Here is a 23,177-nt window from a genome sequence, read left to right on the forward strand (position 1 = left end):
TGGCAGTTAGACACCTATCTGACTCTTGTCTCTCTCAGATAGTTCTGAGTTCAGAGGAGAGAGGGGTAAATTTGGTTCACATCTCAATAACCCATCAGATATTGGTGAACAACTTAAATTTGAGTTTAATACTGGATTAATAACTCATGGGTAAACTATTCTAGTGGTGATTTAATTACGGAAACAATACATTATACAACATGGTAAAAGGTACTAAAGAGATAGGAACGTGTTTTAGAAGACAGAGCAACTCTATCTGAGTACCACGATTTTTCCCATGCTAGAGGCATTAGGCAGGTTTGGGGAGACTGAAATTCATAGACAAGGTGCAGGAAAGAACTGCAGTGTGTAAAGGCACAGAGCTGTGAAGTTTCAGTAATTATGAGACAAATGGCTAAAGTTAGTCTGGAGAATAATGGTAGTAAAAAGGCCGGCTGTGGGGAGTGCATAGCTCAGTGGTAAGAGCATGTGTTTAGCATGCATGAGGTCCTAGGTTCAATCCCCAGTGCCTCCATTAAACAAACAAACAAACCTAATTACCCCACCAAATAAAAAAATTAATAAAACAGTTGATAAAAAAAAAATCTTCCTGAAAAATTTTTTTTAAAAAAAGGCCAGCTAAATTCCAACTATGAATGGGACTAAAGTCCTGTTTGCTAGGCTAAGGAGTTGGAATTTTATTCTATAGTCAACAAGACGTCAAGAGAGATGAATACAGGTAGGTGACATGAACAATAGGTTTTGATGTTGATGCTGATATTATAGGAAAAAAATTCCAGTAATGGGAAAAGGATGGCCTAGATTGGTAGCACAGAGAATTCCTTACAGGTTATAGTAAGAATCCAATTGAGACATGGTCTATAACAACAATGGAGGATGGGGAAAAGAACTTGGATTCTAGACAAGTGAACAGGTGTGGAGGTGAGACAAGACACTAGATAGGATGAGGGAGGAATCGAGGTTGACAAAAGCTAATTGGGTAATTAGACAGACTTTAACCTTATTAACAGAATTCAAGAAAATTACTAAGTTTTAGGGAAGGAAGAGAAAATGTAAACAATGTTACATGTTCAATGACTACAGGAACTCCACACAGACCTGTGGAATCACTAGCCTATGGACAGTAACCGGAATTGAGGAAGCAGATAAGCTTATCCAGAAAGTAGGTAAGTAAGAATTGAAGAGGACAGGGAGAAAATAATCCCCTGGGAACCAGAAAGAGTTAGTTAAAAGAAGACACAACAAAAGCAATGGAGAAGAAACACTCAAAGGCAGGTGATTTAAGAAGCAAGGGAAGAGTTTTGAGACATGTGAGAAATCCTAGCAGAGGTCACTAGTAGGGTAAGGATGGATACCAGCTCTCTGAATTTGACAATTAGAAATCTGATTTTCTTTTTGTATTTAAATTTATTTAGCTTCTAGACCATACCTCTGAAAACTAAACTCAGATATACAAATAATATACTTATTTGATTACAAAAAGCAATTTGAGAGTAAACAGGATACTGTAATTTGCCATGGCTACAACTTAATAAATGAAGTCTAACCATATTCATGTCTGCTGAAATTAGCTGAATTAGATGATAATCCTTTGAATATTGTGCACACTATGTACTGAAAAAGAACGTTCTGTACCTACATCTTTAAAACTTCATTTAATCAGTAACTATTTTGCTGCCTTTATTAAAAATCAAGTATTCATTAAACAAGGATAGGAATATTCCAATTTCCAATGTGAGTGGACAGAAAAGAACCTAGTTTCTTGATCTTTCAAGTATAAGTAAATATATTCTCCTCTAAGATATTTTTGAGATGGTTTATACAATATCATAGCAAAAATTAATTTCTATATTTTTCCTAAATATTTTAAGAAAATATTTACACATCTGGAAAACTTGAAAGAAGTGTACACTGATATACTCAACATCTGGATTCTAAATTAAACATTGTACTATATTTATTTAAATACATCTATCCATTCCTATATCCACTCAGAAACCTTTTTTATGCATTTCAAAATAAGTCACAGACACCTGCCTTCGAACAGTTTAACATGTAAATCATCAACTATAGTTCAATATTACTGATAGTTCTTTTTTTAAAAATAAAATTTGCATATAGTGAAAGGTACAAATCTTGAATCTATCACTCATTGTATTTTGAAAAATATACACAGTTGACCCTTGAAAACATGGGTTTGAACTGCATGGGTCTACTTATATGTGAATATTTTTCAATAAATATATTGGAAATTATTTTTTGAGATCTGTAACAATATGAAAAAACTTGCAGATAAATCATGTAGCCTTGAAATATCGAGAAAATTAAGAAAAAGGTATATCATGAATGCATAAAATATATACAGATGCTAGTTTGTCCTTATATAGGCATAAGGTGAGTAATATTTAATACAAAATTCATAATGTATTAGTTTACTGTTCTATAACTTGGCTTTCAAAGAATTACATTACCCTGTAAGTCTCTCTTTCTCATAACTTGAGAAGCTGTGTATCATCCTGTCATCACAAGTAAGTGTTTTTTTTTTAATGTAACAATATTTCCAATACTATATTATGAATATGACTGTAATAATGTATGCCATAACAATTTTATAATGATTCATTTATTAGTGTAGTGGCTGGGCTACCATGAAACAATCAGATAGATTACATTAGGCTACCAAGGAGCAACCATATTGATACTTCGTTATCCACTAAATAAAATTATTAAAATTGTGAATTTCTTCTTCATATTATCTTTTCATTTCTAGTGTTAGCAATAAACATAACATCTACAGTGTTTTGTATTATATAAGACAATACTAATAGGTAATGACAGACAATTCATCTTGTAAACAGATGATATAAATTTACACTATTGAGAAATACAGCACAGTACTGTAAATATATTTTCTCTTCCTTATGATTTTCTTAATAACATTTTCTATGCATCTTCAAATCGTCTCTCCGACCGACTTCTGCTTTCATCATCACATCACCTTCTTTCTTATAAGGACCCTTGAGATGGGCCCACCTGGGTAATATTACATCAAGACTTTGATGAATATTTTCCCCAAGGTGTTTTCTTAATTTGGATACAATTCATTTGTCAAATGTAAAATGGGATTACTTTCTCTTACTCTGTAGCTTGGCTCTTCATTTCTTAAAGATGGTTTTTAAAAGAGTAGAAGTTTTTAATTTTGATGAAGTCTACCTTGTAAATTTTCCTTTTACGGTAGTTGCTTTTAGGATCCTGTCTAGGAAACTTTAAGCTACCCTAGGTTGCACAAATACCTATGTTTTCCACTAACGGTTATAGTTTTAGCTATTGCTTGCAAGTCTCATCTCAAATTAATATTGGTGTATGGTGTGAAATAAGGTTGAGGTTCATTTTCAAAACGATGTCCAATTTTTTAGCACCATTTATTGAACAGACTTTCCTTTCTCTAGTTGAATGGTTTTGCTGCCTTTATTAAAAATCAAATAATCACACAAGTGTGGGTTTCTTTCTTAGTTCCTATTCTATTTTGTTATTGTATTTGTCTTTATGCCAGTAGTATACTAGCTTGATACTGTAGCTTTATATTATGTCTTGAAGTCAGACAGTGTAAGTCTTCCAACTTTGTTCTCTTATTTTTTTCAAAATTATTTTGCTTATTCTAGTGTGCATATGCTTTCTTTGCTTTTGGGCAAATAAACTGCTGGATCACTGGATAGGTTGTTTGGTATTATAAGAAAAGTGCCAGCTGTTCCACATTCTCACCAACATTTAGTATAGTATTCAGTCATTCTGATAGGTGTGTAGTGGTATTAATAAAAGCAGATCTTTTAATAGGTCCTTTGCATTTCCATATAAATGGAATACAAAAATGTTTAAAAAGGGATTATGATTGGGACATTGAACAGAATTCGTGATATGTCTCTTGGCATTTTAGTGGTTCTTCTTTAATGTCTCTTAACAATAGTTTGTATTTTGTGTTGTTAAATTTATTCCTAAATATTTTGTGTTTTTTGATACTACTGTAAATGAAATTGCTTTTTTTTCCTGGATGAGACAAGCCATTCTTGTTTTACTTTATCTTTACATAAATTGTCGACTTCATATACACATATATCTATTTATTCTGAAATTGCTTTTTAAATTTTTTTCCAATTATTTGCTTCTAGTATATTTTTGTGTAATTATTATTATAGTCCATTAAATTTACTTATCAGTGTTAGTGATTGTTTTGTAATCTGAAAATACAGTCTTCCTCTTCCTTTCTGACCTTTATACTTTTTTTTTCTTTCTTTCTTGCCTTGTTTTACTGCTAGGATACCAAATACAATGTTTAATATAAGTTATGAAAGTAGAAATCCTTGCCTGGTTCTCTTCCTTAAAGGGAAATAATTTAATATTTCATTATTAAGTATGACATTGGCTGTAGTTTTCTGGAGATATCTTTTATGAGACTGAGGAAGTTCTCTTCTGCACCTAACTGTTTATTTAGACAGAGGGACATCTGCAAAATTATAGAGATAAGATAGAGTATGGAACTTTCAAAATAACATGATATGACAGGGAATTGCAAGGTATGAAAAGTAGAAAGATAAATGAGTCTAACCATAAAAAAAGACATGCTAAGGAATTGGACTTTAGTCTATTTTAAGTTGATAAGGGCATTAAAGCAGGTGTATGATATGATTAAATATGTATTTATAAAGATTATTCAGACTCCACTGAAGAAACTGAAGATAAATTTGGAAACTATTGCAGTTATCAGACACTGACCCTGGAAATTTTAAAAAAAGGGGCAATGATAGGAATGAAATAAAAGTTTTTCTTACACTGGGCTATTGATACAATATAGTCATTACAAGAAAAGGTGCCTCAAACAGAGTCAACCTCAACTTCAGTTGAAGTTTAAACCCACTTTTATAAGAGTGACATTTTATTTCTGACCTTTGAACAAAAATAATATACTGTAGCAAACATCACAGTCAACGGTGAAATGTTAATTTAAAATATTCCCTTGGCATCCAGAAGAACACAGGAAGATGGTAAATAAGAAGAAAAAAAAAGAGGTAGAAATTAAATATCAAAGTCTATAACACAGTGTGTTCAATGAATTTCTATCTGGCCTTCAAGACTCATTCAAATATCATCTTCCCTCTTAGGCATTCCTCACCTCCAACAAGAAACTAACTCATGACCTCTTCTGTACTTCCACTAAGAACTGCCCATCACTTGCTAATAGTACTTTAATTATCTGTTAAAGGTTGTCTCTCCTAGTAGACTAGACTTGGAACAGCTATATGCACAATATTGAATGAACTCCATATCCCCAAATCCTGGCACAAGTACGTACGTAATCACTTCATAATTGTTGAATGAATGAACTAAATAAATGAAAAGATAAAATCTACTATTGTTAACCCTTTTTATTGGGATCCCAACTACTGGAATTAAGATGAACTAGTTTTTATGATAAATGTTGGAGAGAGTGTGCAGAAAAGGGAATCCTCCTACATTGCTGATGGGAATGTAGTTTGGTGCAGCCTGTGGAAAATAGTATGGAGATTCCTCAAAAGACTAAAAATAGACTTACCATATGACCCAGTAATCCCACTCTTGGGCCTATATTCAGAAGGAACCCTAGTTCAAAAAGACACCAGCACCCCAAAGTTCATAGCAGCACTATTTACAATAGCCAAGATATGGAAACAACCTAAATGTCCATCAACAGATGACTGGATAAAGAAGTTGTGGTATATTTATACAATGGAGTACTATTCAGACATAAAAAAACAACATAATGCCATTTAGAGCAACATGGATGTACCTGAGAATATCATTCGAAGTGAAATAAAAAAAAAAAGAAAGAAGAAGAAGACAAATGAACTCAAATATAAAACAGAAACAGACTCACAGACATAGAATACAAACTTGTGATTGCCAGAGGGGAGGGGGGTGGGAAGGGACAGACTGGGAGTTCGAGATTTGTAGGCACTGACAGGTATATATAGAATAAACAAGTTTATACTGTATAGCACAGGGAATATATACAAGATCTTGTAGTAGCTCATAGTGAAAAAGAATATGAAAATGAATATATGTACATTCATGTATGACTGAAAAATTGTGCTGTACACCAGAAATTGACACAACATTGTAAACTGACTATAATTCAACAAAATTAAAAAAAAGATGAATTAATTTTTAAAATATAAAATATTCTTTCAAATAAAAGTCACAAATTATATTTTAAGGAAATATACCAAAGCAGTTTTAGAAACAGTATCAGGTTCCTTGTGCTACCAGAAAAAACGCGGTGTGTGTGGGGAGGTCAGAGACTTACTTTCTGCAGTTTGCATTATTATTTCATCAAGCTCTTTTTCCAGTTTCTCATAAACGTCTAGCCTTGCCTGATGTTCAGAGTTCTGTGCTTGAAGTTCAGTAATGCGTTTTTCAGAAGAGGCTTGGAGACTATAAAATTCTTTAGTTAAAACCTAATAGTGAAAGAAAAAAAATTGCAATAGTAGAACTAAACATGTTAACAGTTACGACAAAAACATGATACAAAAATATTTTTTCAATGATTTAGATATGAAGAGAAAGTAGCTCAATTAAGATGACTGAGGAGGTAAAAAATTTATTTCTGAGGAAAATAATTTGTTTTTAACTGAAAATTAGGAAGCACTTTATTACATAAATTGAAAAAAAAAAAAGAAAACTTAAAGGCTTACAAAGCTTTTAAAAATTATATATTTGCAGTATGTCCTTCACTTTTCAACCAGAGCTTATTTCATTTACCCTTATCATGGTTTTAGTAAGATTTTTGGCTTGCTGAATGTTCAAAATTCAAAGCAGCAAATCAAAATGTAAAGTTCTATATGGGGCAGTATCAGAAAATGCCTTTGTATAGAAAGAAAGAATTAAAAAGTTATTAAAAAGAGATTAAAAAGGTATGGAAATTGAAGTTATTCTGTGTAAGAACAAAAAAGCTTTTATTTTCCTACAGTAACTCATTGAAGGCATCACGATGCTGACAATAATGAATTCACTAAAAAGGAGGCATTTCGGCATTTCTAGTGACAAAGAAATGTTTTAATGCTTAAATTAAATTCCAATTATCTAGAAAGTTTACTTACTAGTACAGACTAAATTATGGGGTGGTATTACACTTACCTCCTAACACGTGAGTAATGCAGCATTTCCTGAGAAGCAATAGAATATTATGGTAAGAATATGGTTTGGAGCCAGAAAGATTTGGATTTCCTGGCTTTGACACTTACTTGTTGTGATCGTAGGTAATTATTCTTTCTAGGCCTATCTCAGAATATTGTTGGGATGATCAGATAAGGGGATAAATTCACAGTGCTTAGCAGAGCGCCTAGAACATGGTGAGTGTTGGAAAACAGTATTACTACTGTGGGAAATAAAATTATGAGAACTTCGTATTAAATGGCTAATAGAAATGAGGTACACTGATTTACTTATCCTGAATTCTCTATTATTAAACAGTTCTGAAGAAAACTTACTTTCTCTAATGACACAAAGTTTACCTTAACAAATGTATGTGACTGTGTGCTTCCTGTGATGTGGAGAAGGAAGATGTGGACGATCTATTACAAGTTCTAACTGGCAAAGCTTTCAATTTACTTTTCTTTAATCTATTCCATCTCATTTTCTTCAGTTATTTCCACCCCCTCCACCAATAAATTAAACATAATCCCCCAACCTTCCAAAGACATTCCTTTGAGGGTGAAGAAAGAATAATGTAGGAATAATATTTACAGGATGATTTCTGGTGTCCCTGATTGGGTCAGAAAAGGAACATTTATGTTTTAGCATTATTTATTCTTGATGGCTCGGAATGTGTTTTTTAGAGACTTAATTTATTATAATGAAATCACTGCACAGTGAACCAATTTGGGGCTTTCATAGAGTTCATTATATTGGGATGTAATTCATTAAGAATCTGGTGGCCAATGACACTTATTAATTCCATTGTCAGAAGAGGAGTATGGATAGAGTTAAATGGTAATTCCTACAGCACCTTTGATACTGTCCATCTGTAACTCACTTTCCCCAACAAAAATACCACAAACAGAAAAACTATGGAAATGGATATCTGAAGATATAAAGAATCAAAATGTTAACGATGAGGTATTTCATAAAATACTACTTTAAGAAGCGATTTAAAAGTAATATTAAATTGAGAGATACAATTTAAAATTCTTGTTTAGAACATAGAGAAGAGATCACCAGAAACTTCTGATTTGGGGTATCTTCCAACACCTCGGTACCCCATGGTGGCGAATTCTCTTTGACTCTGGATTTGTCTAAGTGGCTGCTGTGAATAACTTTATTACGGTTTCTGAAAAGCCTCAGAAGAACTTGATTACTGGATCTATGGAAGGCTACTATATTAAAGGCTCTTTAGGAAAAACCAGTATATGAAGATTTAAGTCTAAACGTGAATGCATAAAATAGGTCAGCTGCTTTTAATAATCCATTAAACAACAAGCTTTCACAGTGGATATTTCTTTCCTTTAAATAACAGAATGATAATACAAAATTACCTGAAATTATATAAATAAAATATATATATCAAAGGAATGATCATACCAAACTATAGGTCAAAAATTGCTTTAAAAAGAGAGAAAAATAAAAAGCCAATGTTTTGGAAGCTTTTGGAAATGGATAATTAAGAAAACATAAACTGTCCCTAAGTTATAAATCAATGAGAATATGGGATAAAAGCCATAGAAAAGTATATAATTTTAACAATCATTATCCTTCACAAAATTATTTCTCTCTAAATTCGTTATAAATAATGATTGTCTAAGATACTTTCCATTCCTTCAGAAAAATGGATTCAAACAATGGTACTATATTAGCAGTCATCAAACAATTCATTCATTCATTCTATAGTTACCGAGCACCCACCATGAGTGAGGCACTGTGAGAGGCACTGGTGACACAGTAACAAATGAATAGTCCCTGTCCTCTCAAGAATCCTAGTTTAACAGAGGAGGAAATGCAAAGAAATTCCCGAAAGCCTCAGTTTTATGAACCAGAGTTTTTAGAATCATAACAGTTTTTACAAGAATGTTTCTCCATATAAGACCTTTACACAAGGGAACATAATAATTACTAGTTATTTACATCCACAGACCAAGTGGGTGGGTCTATGGGAGAGTGGTTTTTATACTGCAAGTTACAACCTTTAGGAGGACATGAAATCAATTTAGATTGCAACCAACTCAAATAACACAGTAGAATAGCTTAGAAAACATCAGTACTGTATGTTGGAAAGTATTGGTTAGTGACAGGTTTGTTTCAGAAGCACAGAGAGAGGGGAAGTGCTTCTCTACCTTCCTAAATAGAACCCTCCCACTCCTGACCCAAAACACATCCTTAAGTACAGCCATCCAACGTGATAAGAAAAATAAATTGCTGGGAACTACAAAATTTAAATCATGAGGGTGGGTATGCTCAGTGGTACAGCATATGCTTAGCAAGCACGAGGTCCTGGGTTCAATCCCCAGTATCTCCACTAAAATATAAAATTAAAAAAACTTTAAAGCATGAAAAATTTGCAAAAGACAAAGACCAAATCAGAGCTAATCGAATCGAAAAATGTGTGGGAGAATTAGCTGTAGCAGATTATGATTGTAGCAGTTTCCCAAAGAAGGTATTGGAAAAAGTTTTAAATGCCGAACACTACATTTGCTTAGAAGTAGGCACCATCTACAATTTTTACTTATGCTTCTTTAAATATGTATTATTTAATATTGTTTTTATGGCCCTCCCTAAGGCTTTGTTTTCTGTGAGACTCTTTATATTGTTAATCTTAGTTTTATTTATCAGAGTACTTTTCAGAATTGTAATCTCTGAAAGGTAATTTTAATGAATACTTACATCACTAGATAATTAATCATATTAATGGTATTACTCTATCTTTCATTCAATGTTTTTAATAAGCATTTCCCCAATTCTAAAATATTCAAGAACATGACTGTATGTATGTAACCATACAATGCATAAATATAGCAAAATATGTAATTTTTAATATACTAATTGAGAATTGTTTATTTATTGTTGGACATTTAAGATACTTCCAGTTTTTACTATAATAAATAATTCTGTGATGCATACAATGAATATAAACTTTTATAAGCATTTCTTATTATTTCTTTAGGTAAAGTTCCTTTAATTAAAATTACTGGATCATTTTTAAGGACTTTAATACAGCTTAACATATCGTCCTCCAGAAGGGATGTTCCATTTTCTAACTGCATGAGATTTCTCACTTAAAGGTACTCTTGCTAGCACTTAAAAACAAACAAACCAGCCTATAGCAATTTGCATTTCTTTTTTTAGAAATGGTCCATTCCTTCTTTCCACCTATTTATCTAAAAGACGAAGCTATGTCCTCTTGATAACAGATCTTAAAAAATTAAGGACACAGGCTCTTTCTCATCCATAATACAAATTTTGTTTATAAAGCTCAATGATACAGACATTGTGCTTACGGTGCTTACATTCTATGCTAATTTTAGAAGAAAACCTTATCTATGTACCTCCAGTTTTTTTTGGTATTTTTCACATTCCAACTGACACTGTGTGAGATTTCTTGCAGTTTCCTCTTGTAGAAGTTGAGCACGCTCACTTTCAAAAGATTTCAATTTACTTTGGTGGAGAAATTCTGCTACTTTGCTTTCTGTGCTAAGTTGTAGTTCTCTGTACCTGAAAGAAGCAAAATTGTTACGAAATGCTAAATAAATCTTGATTTATATACGCATAAACATTACTTCTACTTTTTCCACATCCTGATATTATTATGCAGTTAATAACTTTTATTTATTCAGCAAAGATTTTGTAGATAATTTAGATAGGCATATATATGGAAATATGCTAAGTCCAGAGAACAGAATATACCAATTAAAGTTCCTCTACTGCTCCCTTATTTTCATTCCTCCCATCCAAATAATTATTGCCTATCTATTATTATTATTATTATTTTGTAAGACACTTAAAATAAAAAATGGTAAGAGCAAGTGTCAGTTATATTGCTTAAAATGACTTAATTTCCATATATTTCACAGGTCTTCTTAAATCTATAGCATTGCTTCCAAACTTGCTATTTCATTCGAAGTCTAAATAATGTCAGATGGAGCAGAATGGCATGAAATACGCACATTAAACTACAAATTCTTGAGATAGTTGCAAAATAAATTTTTAAGTTAGTAAATGCATAAATTCAAATATTACAAAAAAACAAAATGAACACATTACAAAGACAAACATGTAACTATAAGCAGTCTATTACAACACAGATAAGAAACATTCTCTTCATTCCATAGGTATAACTAGTAATAAAAACATTTCCATTTAACATATAAAACACCACATATTATAAATTTGAAAATGCTTCAAGCTGACTATGTTCTAATGGAAAACAAAACAAAGACACATTAAACTTTCTCCAGGAGCTATTAGGAGCCCAGTATAATGCTAGATATGTTACTAAAGTTCATTTTTTTCAAATATTTATTGAGCTATTCACCATGCTGGGTAAATATGCATCCAATGGTAGACGAAATATGTCTTTCCTTCTCTTTAAAGAACTTAATTTTCTGGGGAAGACAGGAAAATAAACATGAAAAATTCAATAGAAGATGTTAAGTGCTTCAATAAAGTAATCCCTAGGTTTATGATGGGAACATACAAAAAGAAGACCTAACCCAGTTTGTGTAGGTGTGTGTTGTCGTGTACGCAGCAGAAGGAGGTAGAAGGTGGGAAGTGATTTAAGGTGTAGAAACGAGAGGATGTTCAGGGCAGGGAGCAGAGAGCACAGACTCTTTTATTCATAGTATCTCATTTAATCCTTACAACAACTTTATTAGATATTTTGCAGATGAGGAAGCAGAGGCTCAGAGATGTAAAATAATTTCTTTAACAGGAAGAAGCTGCTGGTAAATTTCAGTGGGGTCTCAAATCCAGCTACATTTCACGCTTCAGTAATGATATTTCCACTATCACATAATATTCTTAACTGACATTTCTGAGGTCAGATAAACCTTCAAATGTGTCTTAAAGGTCATTTCACTCTTGTAAGTGACAATGACAAAGTATAATCAGAGAAGACAGGCATTAGATATTTGCTATAGGCTACGTCACTCTTGGTTTTCTTATCTTTGGTAAATGCATCTCACATTCAGAATGATGGAAGTTCCAGTCAATGTATATTGGAACATGTTACTTAATATATACCAATGCTTTAAGGTGAGTGTCAGCTTGTGTGTTTAACTTTTTGAAAGTCCAGGCATTAATTACATTTATATATATTTTATATATGTATAAAACTTCTTTCATTTAAAAAATACCTTTTGGGAGTGGGAAAGGATAAATCGGTAGTTCAAAATTTGCACCTCTTGGGGAGTGATGGAAATATTAGCTATCTTGATTGTGATGGTGGTTTCATAGGTGTATATATATCTATCAAAATTCATCAAATTGTACATCTGAAATATGCGTAGTTTACTGTACAGGAATTATACCACAACAAAGGTGTTAAAAAATTTTAAAAAAACTTTTGAGGGGGTGAGTATTATAGCTGAATGGTAGAGTGCATGCTTAGCATGCATGAGGTCCTGGGTTCAATCTCTAGTATCTCTATTAAGACCCTCAGTCATTCAGGGCCCTCTTCATTCTCCTCTGATGTCTTTCTCGTTATTAAGATCAGTTATCTGTCCAGCAAAGGTTTCTTCTGATTCTCTCCTCTCTGCCTTAAAACCTCTTTATACCCTTTTGATATGAACAAGCAAACTAATAATTTTTGTTGAGACATAATACACAGTCCACAAAGTTTGCCCTTTCAAAGCACACAGTTCACTTCTTATAGCTTGTAGTACTTTCACAAAGTTGTGAAACACTACTACCTAACAGCAAGACATTTCCATCATCCAAAAAAGAAACTCAGTATCCACGTAGCAGTCATTTTCTATTCCCTTATTTTTTCAGGCCCTGGCTACCACTAATCTACTTTTTGCCTCTATGGGTTTGCTCACTCTTGACATTTCATATAAACGGAATCATAATATGTGCTTTTTTTTTTTCATATGTTTTTCAAGGTTCATCCTTGTTGGAGAATGAATCAGTACTTCATTCCTTTTTATGGCTGAATAATATTCCATTGTTTGGATATACTACATTTTGTTCATCTATTCATTCATCAGTTGATGGACACTTTGATTGTTTTCACTTTGTGTTTACTATGGAGACTGCTGCTGTGAACATTTGGGTAGAAGCTTTTGTGTAAATGTTTTCATTCTCTTAGCCATATACCTCGGGAAAGAATAGCTAGGTCATATGGTCACTCTAGTTTCGGCTTTTTGAGGAACTGTCAAGCTGCTTTCCAATATGACTGCACTATCTGACAGTCTCACCAGCAATTATGAGGGGAAACTTCCTTACAACCTTATCAAAACGTATCATTGTCTCTTTGATTATAGTCCTCTTCATGAGTGTGAAGTAGTAAAAAATTATTTTACTCAAAAATCTATTAATTTAGTAATTTACTGACATGAAACTGTCCCTGTGTTCCCTAAGGTAAGTCATTTTATAAACATAAGTGTATAAAACATATGTGAAACCCACACCTATTTTGTGTGCTAAACTATGGGACACACTGGATCTCATTACTGAAATAAATTCTTCATAAGTCATTTGGAATGTGACATTTATCTTTAAAATAATTTGTTTTGAAAAGATTAAACTGCAATGTTTGCCTTTTTATGGATTCATGAATTACTGTGGGTAATTCTGAGCTCAATGCCAACTCCAAACAGGGAATTAAAGACTTAGCTTTCAGATTCCACCTGCTCTTCTTATTCATTATATGGCATTTGAAAGTTACTTTTAGCACTATTATTCTTCCCTTATATTAAAAAGTTAAGTAACAATAGTTACCTCCTAGAAATTTGAAGATGCTGAGTTTAATAAATTGACACTTGTATGAACCAAATGACAGTTCTAAAGGATTAATCTATTCTCATTTTGTTTAGACAGTAAAGGAAAATCTGCCTCAAATCATTATGCCTTCGTAACAATAGTTATTATTCAAATTTGTTAAGTTGAACTGTGAAAATGCTGAAGAAACAGAGCTGCAAACACAGGTCCTGAATGAGGAATAGATGATGACAAGAGCACAGCCTGACAGTTTCAGGTAACTTCCTCTTACTTGTTTTGCTAACATAACCTGTCACATTTTACTCTGTTGACTCAGACTTCTCATCTTATCCTCCTAATGTGAACATCTTATGTGCACTAAGTCAATATTATTCACATTAAACAAGTTTATGTTTGACATTCTTGTTCAGCATAGTAACCTTAAGAGGTTAAATTTCCTATAAAGTATAATCAGAATCTCTAACTACCCTCATCCCAGGCCCCTGATTTGACTAGATTAGATCTCTTGCTAACTAGGGTTTTAATTTTCGTAAGACTCACTCATAAATCACATACTACTTTAAAAATAGTAAGATAAAGTCCTAGAATGAACTGCTTGCAGTGAAGGAATATTTGTCACAACAGATTTTGGGGCTAGACTTCCAAGGAGAATTTCACCTGTTAAAAGGTGAAAATCAGCGATTAGCTAGGGAACTACAAAGACGCTAACCCATAAGATATGCTCTCTGGCCACAGGGATTTCAACTCCAAGCAGCATGGCATGTTCTGCAATGCTGGAATAACCGCAGGAGAGACATCAACATGGAATTCTGTTCTCAGAAATGGGAGAACTCGTTTGAACAAAAGCACTAGAGAAAACACTAAATAACAACAGATTTTCATAACAACATTTACATCAGCAGTCTTACATACATATTGTGGTGAGAGCTTTGGCATTATACTCTGATGTGTTAAGCCAAGCAATGTATGTTTATTCTCATCTCCATCAACAAGGTTGTCATTGAGTAAGAAAGTCAAAGACCTCTATTAGCCTTTTATTTATCTTAGTTTTTCATTCCAATGAGATTCAGCAATGGATCTTTGAAGTTCATCCACAAAATGCTCATGGCTCCCCCAATATTAAAACTGGATATTTATTCTGAATCCAATTATCTAACCTCATTTCATAGATAGACATTCTCAGGCAAAATACCCCAGAAGTATTGTATTGAGTGGTAAGGTTCCTGTAATCATCCGGACTGAGAAGTGCTCCTTCCATTAAGAACTTGTGAGAGCTGGTTCAGTTTAGATGTAAGGCAGCGAGGCAGTGGAGGCAAGGCCTCTGTGTGCAGGAGGACAACTATCCGTAGATAAAGAGCACCGGAAGTAAACCCCCCACAAGGAAGACTGGTAAAAGAAGCTAAGGAAAGTAACAGGATTTCCAGTTACTGGCGAAGGTTCAGGGAAGGATTTTTAGTAATTAGGCATCAGGTAGATTAATGCGTAGAAAGTTCTCAAAGGTACATGGGAGCAGGCAGTCATGGCTGGTCCACTTCGTGTGAGGAGGATAATTTAATTTCTAAATTACACAAGCAAATGGGGCATAGGCGGCTGATAAACTTTCTACACATTAAAAAAAAAAAAAAAAAAAGATGGCTTTGAAACTGAGTTGGGCCCAGGACTCCAGATAGGGATATCCCTGTGGGAGACTGGAGTTGACAAGGGCAGAAATTGACATCTCTGATCAACTGAGAATCAGTCTTGCTGACAGAGGTGAGGTACCAATGGCATTTCACCTTGGTGTTTCAAATTCCTCCTTTTCCTTACTCTTTTAGTAAGGTCTCCCTGAGCTCATGTTCAACTCCCTTTGACTTACTCCTTTGGTTGAGCTGATAACTAATCACACCTTAACTATTCTTGTGCCTGCTATTTCTAATTCTCAGGAGATAAAACTCATTTTCATTCTTTTACAGAGAATTTTGGTTATGTTTCTAGACCTGTATCACGTGTATTACTGGCCCTGTACCACATGTCGAAAATACCTCTGGATGAGTCACTGAATGATAGTTAACCAACCCCTAAGAGCCACTTACTCCAAATAAGAATCGAGGGGAAAAAATCCCAAACCTGTTTGTTTGGATTTTCTGCTTCTACGACTGAGGAAATGCTAATCATCTTAGGTCAAAAATACTAAACCACTGATTTTTCAATTATCTCTAAAGATATTTTTCTTGCTCTCGACAGTTTATATGTATCTGTACATCTATATTTATAGATCTATTTCTAATAGTATATTAACTAGTATTCTGCCAATTACATAATTAAAGTATAATGACTATAAAGCACAAGGTACTTAATACTTTCTACAAAAGTATGTTTTGTATTCTCTTTAAAATTTGTTATTTTATATAGAACTAACTTTTCATTAACCACAATATTTATTCCTCAACATCTAATTCATATAAAAATATTTCTTGTGCACCTAAGTGTGCTACGTACTATTACATACCAGTGAGCCACAGGACAGAATCACTGCTCTTCAAGGAGCTCACAATGTAATGATGGCAGAAAGGCAAACAAGCCTAAGGTGATATGCTAATAAGTTCCAATAATAATAACAATAATAAAGCAGAGTGAGGGAATAGAGAATGACAGAGATCTTAGTGGTGGTGTTATTTTATAGAGGTTGAGCAGGGAAGGCATCTCTCTATTAAGCTGGTATCTGAGCAAAGACAGGTACACCAGGGTTTAGTAAAACCTGTATTTCAGAACTAAACTAAGTGATTATTAAAAAAAAATTTATTGGCCGTGTACTATATTCCAGATTTATATAATAAAGTCTTTTGGATTTTAAAGAAGAGATACAATATCAAACATATGAAGGCAATAGAAGTCCTGCATACTGATTTGAAAATTGGTGCCTTAAACCAGTAGTTAAAATTACATACCCAACTATACTAATGGATTTACTAGAGAGTCTAATCTGCATGAATTGTAACTAGAAGAAAGAGGACTGAATTTTTAACAAATGCCTTGGTGATATCAAGATAAGTGCTACTATTTCACAGGACTGGGAAATAGATACTTACTTGAACAAACAATTCTGTCATTGTTTAAGAAATACTTTGAATTCATTTTTATTCTGAGGTAATTCATTTAAGTCACATGAAATGTCCTTTCATCATTTATAGGGTGTGTCTTTTTGAAAGTGGCTTTAAAATATTGTGTTGATTATACAAATAATATCTATTTATTATAGAATTTTAGAAAATACAGAAAATAGAAAACATCAATCATGATCATCATAAATGATCATGATAAATATCATAAGCTCATCATGATAATTGCTGTCTATATTTTCATATATTTCCTTCTGCACAAGTAAATATTTTCAAATTTTTATTTTTAATTCTGTAATTTATCAAATCCATTCTTAGGGTAAAACTTCAAATATTACAGGTAAAGATTAAGACCTTTCAATTTCATTTCTCCTTTCAGAGATAACCACTGCTATGTTTTCTGTGTATCTTCATAAAGGTTTTTCTTTTCTTTTCTTTTCTTTTTAAACAATAAATATGTATTATACACAGAAGGCTATATCAATCCCTTTTTCTTTTTTTAGAAAACGGCGTCATGTCAGATACTCTGTAATATACTTTAATGTAAGAATATGTTTTGGTATCTTTTCACGTCTGTACACTTCATTCTTTCCATTTGCTACACACTAGATCACGATGTGGACATAATCATTTAATTAATTCCAAAATTCATTTATTTCATTCCAGACTGATGAACATTTGATTGTTTCCAATTTTTATTATACACGGTGCTTCAAAGACCATCCTAAACAATGCCTCTGGTTCACGAGTGAATGCTTCTCTAAGAAAGATCATCATGAAGTGGAATTGTTGAAGTCAAAGGATTTTAAAATTTAAGAGATACTCCCAGCTTCCCTCTCAAGTGGCAATATCAATTAACAATGATGCCAGAAGTGTATGAAATACGGTTCCTTCACATCCTCACCAGTATTTGATATTATCAAATATAGAAATAATAAAAATAAAATCATATGAGGATATTTACAGATATATAAAAAGAAAAGAAAAACACCCTGAAATGATATTACTGCAGGTAAAGCTATCTGAGAGATGGAGGGGTTGGAAAAAAAGTTATTTATATTACAAGGTTTGACATAAAAGTAATTTTAATACAGGCAACTCAAAATTTTTTGATATGGACAGTTTAAAACATGAAAACTTACATACTTTCCATTTAAATGAAATATTTTACTTCTCACAAAAAAGTGTTCATTTATTAGCCATGTAAGGGATGAAGCACTTATCACTACATCGTCAATGTCTAGTAAAGTAAGTCTCATTGGTTAGTTTTTTAATATCCTGAAAACACTTGAAAGCTCTCTGAATCCAGAAATAAGCGTTTCTGTTCAACCATACCCAATCTACAATTTCTGATATGTTACTTTAAAAAAGCAAGCAAACAAACCAACAATCCCCGCCAAACCCAAAACAAAACCCCATAAGTTTTATGTAGTTTTATATATTTCAGAAAATATCAAATTAATGCACATTTATATGCACATGTATTTATATAAATTAATATCATAACTTAGAATTGAATTTTGAAAGGCAGATTTGTGAAAGTATCTACAAGTATTTCTTTAAAAATAACTTTTCACATCATTACACCTTTAATATTTAAATATGATAGTTATATTCCTGAATTAGAACAATTTATGTATCAGTTGGAAAGGGGGGTAGATTAGAATCTCCCGTTATTCAGATTACACACCAACTTGCTATATTGTATGTAGTCTGCCCTCCTAGTAGGAAGTGTTTGTTTTCTAACGAAGAATTACTGTATGTAATGAGAGAAATTTACTGATAGCACTGTGTTTCCTGCATGAAAGTTGTGAAGGTAGAAAACAAATTTAGAACAATGAATATACATTAGAGAATAGATCTAAAATTGCTTTCTTTTCATTGACATTAAAATAGAAAATGGTATTTCAGAGACCTTACTTTTGTGCGTTATTGCTGCCTATTGTTCCCCCAACTGTTCTCTTACTTTTTTGTCATCTCAGTATTACAAAAATTTTAAATATATACCTAGATCCTGAATCAAAACTATTTTCAATGAAAATTAGATGAGCAATGACTGCAGTTTCAAGGTATACATACAAACCCATAGAGAAATAGAATTCTAGTAACTCTTATCTTCCCCTTTCAAGTGTGAAATTTTCTAAACTAAAAAGAAAGCAAGTAGAGAAAACTTAGAGACCAACCATCGGTGTCCCAACGATTACTACAGGACATGAGAAAGGAATTTAAAGGGCGTTTGGGTATTTGTCCAAATGTTTCTGCCATTTAGCTGATTTCGTCAACATGTCCACTTCTCAGCTGCAAGACTACATCTGTCATTTTTGGCTTACAAGCTAATTCTTAGATGAATGTGAGAGATCTTTTTTTTGCTGAGTTAAAAACGCTGAGTATGTTTAACAACTGTACCATGGATTTATAAGAATTTCAAGCATGCATTTAGAGTAATTCAATGCATCTATCATATCACGATCAAATAAAATATGTAATGTCATTAATAAACAATATGTAGTAATGTTTGGCCATTTATGAAGGCAAAAATGGGTACTGCAGGTATGTGAAGATGAAAGTACGTACTTAAGTGAAACAAACACAATGAAAGGAATGTTGTCTTAAAATAAATCAAAGCATGCATGAGATAAAATTAGAGTAAAATATTTTATAACAGTGTTTGAATGGGTAGCTGTTTTCTCTTTTGTGGCAACATGACAACAAACATTTAAAATTCACCTTGAATCATCCTCTGAACCAAGAGTATTTATTTTATCAGTGTATCACAGAACTCAAAACTATTTCATGCTGCTTTTAATAAAGGCTTCAAAGTGTTAGGCTACATTAAAGAAAAAAAGTTCAGAATATTATAAAACTGAATCAAAAAAAGTCATACATTTGCTGTATGTAATCTCCTCTCCATTTTGTTGTGCCTGTAAAAATGCTCTGAAGAAGTCTTAAAAGAAGTCTTTAAAAAAGGCACTTTGGGGGGATGTTTTTATGAAGAATAGCGTCAAGTATGAACTGTGACAGGATGGAGGGATAATTATGGTTTTGTCCCATTTTTCCATAAGGTACAGTTAAAAGAAAGAAAATCAACTTACTACAGCTAACACATAAAGTACTGTCTAAGGCAAAAAGGGATCTACAAGTCATTTATTTAGATCAACTTCCTATTAACAGGTAAAAACTATAAATCTTAACTTCTATAAACGTGTTTTGAAAATGGGCTAAAGGATTCCATGAGAACTCTAGGAAAATTCCTGAACAGGGATCTAGAATCCAGAGCCCTGGGTCTTCAAAACCATAGTTTTGTAGTAGACCATTAGCAAGACTTTTTGCTTCCCTAAGGGCAAGGATGACTCCGAAGCTTGATTGCATCTAGCCCAATCAGGGATGACCATCAGAACCACTTGGGGAACTTGTAAGAATTCTAGATGCATGGCTCCACCTTAGACCTCCTGAATCAAGATCTCTAGACTTGGAAATGCTGAGTTCTAGGTGGTTAGATGGGCAAATCTAAGTCAAATGTTCACAACAGTGTCCTGAACAATAAAAATACAGGTTATTCAAGTGCAAAAATCTTTTTTAATGTATCTATGGATTCCTAGGATCTAATCCTATCACCCGATATATTCAAGCTCTTAATGAATCTTTATTGAATGAATAAATGGAGTCATATTAACCATTTTGGTATTACAAAATTGAAATTACTAAATAGGCTCAAGCCAGGATAGAAAGCACTAAAACATCACAGACTAATCTGATGTGGGACAGTCTTTTCTGAAGTATGACAAAACTAGTGAATTAAGACGATTTATTTCCAGGTTTAAGTGTCAGTGTAAGATAAAAACAAATTACAGGGAGTGAGGGAAAAAGAAACCAAAATGATTATAGGATAGGTATGAATGAGCTACAAGAAAGATTAAAGTGTCTAAAAATATAGTTTACCTAATGACTAAGGTGGTAGATGGAGACGTGACAGCATTCTAAAGACATTTTAAAAACAGAAACGCAAACAAGGAGCAAAGTTGGTGTGATATGATAATGTGATGTATCAAAGTTCTGTAATGAGTTAAAGCTGCTGCAAAATGTACACACAATTTCAAAAATGTAAGTGCAACTCACTAGCCTACCCACAAGGATGTCTATCATGGGGGCATGTAAAACAGAAATGAATTAGAAAAGCATAACATAATAATGAGAAGAACTAAATCACTCTGTTAGGTCTGCTTCCTTGTGGCTAAATTTCTCTCATTAGACTTAATGGACTAAATAACTACTTACTAGTTTTTCTATACAATATTACCTTGGGATTTTCAAACAGGTAGATATATAATGTAATATTATGCAAGCTAGCACACTCAACATATCATGTTATGAGCGTATTTTTATTTTCTACAGCTGTTGATCAAAAGAGAAAGCTTATAAAATTTCAGAAAATGGCTATATACCTAGGGATTTATTTAACCATCTATTTATGGCTATAAACACATCAGGATAAAGATGAGATAAGAAAGTACCTAACATAATCAAAGGAAAGAATTATTAATTGAATGAAAAAAATTTAACATTGTTAACATCTCACATAAGTACTCTGCAGAAGTGCCTTCTCTTCTTAAGTATTTTCTGGAACCTCTCATCTCTTCCAGCACTTTTCCTCTGCCCTTCCATCCCAGGAACTGTTTGTCGCCCTCCACCCTGCCCCACCTGCCACAGATGCAGGGAAAGTTGGCGCTTTTATTTTGGCTGCTGCCTCTTCCTTTTATCTCACTTGCTATTGTAATGGAGACTCAAAGCAGTGGGTTGTGAAGATGCTTGTGATCACAAGTGAGGATGGCTAACATTTGTAAATCTCAAATTCCCAAACTTATCCCTTCCCACTCTCTTTCCCCGATAACCATGATTGTTTACTATGTCTGCGAGTCTGTTTCTGTTTTGTAGATGAGTTCATAGTGTTGTTTTTTTTTTAGATTCAAGATTTACAAATGTTAGCCACTATATATAAGAATAGATTTTTTAAAAAAGTTTCTTCTGTATCACACAAGGAACTATGTTCAATATCTTGTAATAACCTTTAATGAAAAAATATGAAAACGAATATATGTACGTATATGCATGACTGGGACATTGTGCTGCGTACCAGAGATTGACACATTGTAACTGACTACTTCAATTAAAAAAAAAGTGAGAGATGAACTCTAAAGGATTTTACTGTTAGGAAACTTGAATTGGCATGGCTCCTGTCAGCATGCAAACAAAGGAAAGGAGGCAGACATTTTAGTGTCTTCTTTGCTGTCCATGTATGCATATATATATATTTTTTTTTTCACTTAATCACCTCTAAAACTCTAACACAGCGTTAAGGATTATTCTCCGTTTAGAGATTAAGAAACTGAGACTTAGAAAAGTTAGTAACTTGCCCAGTTAGTAACTCTCCCAAGTAAGCTGGAATTTGCACTCAGGCCTGCCTCAAATTTCTGGGCCCATGCACTAGAACATCCTATATCCAAGAGAGAAAAAAACTTTTTTAAATAAAAATACAGTATGTACAAAAAGATATACATAATCGCCAGCAACCCCCTGTTGGCAGGTAAGTACAGACAGACACAACTCAAGGAGGAAGACAGCAGACAAACATGACTGAAAGGCGACAGAAGAAGACAGAAACCAGCAGGGCTGTCCAGAAAAAGAAGAAAGCACATAGAGGCTCTCCTCAGGCCAAGTAAATCTGGGTTTAGGTCTGGGGTTTAAGGAGGTTCAGATCATTAAAGGTGTTATGGATGCCCTAGAAGAAAGTTTAGAGAGAAAAGTTATTTCCGTTGCTTTGGACAAAGTTGGCTCTGAGGCTTACCAATACCTATGATACGGGTGTAAATATAGATAAGGCCTTTCCATCAAAATTATCCTTGGGCAAAAAGGGTGTCATTTTTTATTTGAGTTTTTACAAAATTCTTCCCATGGCGTATTCTCTCAATAACTTTATTTTGAAATGTAAAATATTGTTCAGGGAAGACACATCGGCTTGCAAAGACCATCATCAATGCAAATTTTGATGCTGATACAGTTCTCTTGAAGGAATCAATAAATATGGAAGCAAAGTCATTTAACACACATAATTATTTCTGGGAT

At 33.1% G+C, this 23,177-nt stretch overlaps 1 protein-coding gene across 5 annotated transcripts in view; it reads right to left on the reverse strand.

Moving 5' to 3' along the window:
- PIBF1 (progesterone immunomodulatory binding factor 1) overlaps positions 1-23,177 on the reverse strand; it is a 170,899-nt gene that overhangs the window by 67,833 nt on the left and 79,889 nt on the right. For all 5 annotated transcript variants that reach the window (XM_014566953.2, XM_006193839.3, XM_032496881.1 and 2 more), the window contains 2 exons: positions 10,569-10,734; positions 6,338-6,488 (listed from right to left, as the gene is read on the reverse strand). In XM_014566953.2, coding sequence (XP_014422439.2) covers positions 6,338-6,488; positions 10,569-10,734 — 317 coding nt within the window. The remainder of the gene's footprint in view (positions 1-6,337; positions 6,489-10,568; positions 10,735-23,177) is intronic.

Source organism: Camelus ferus, chromosome 14 (assembly GCF_009834535.1).
Source record: "Camelus ferus isolate YT-003-E chromosome 14, BCGSAC_Cfer_1.0, whole genome shotgun sequence".
NCBI lineage: Eukaryota > Metazoa > Chordata > Mammalia > Artiodactyla > Camelidae > Camelus > Camelus ferus.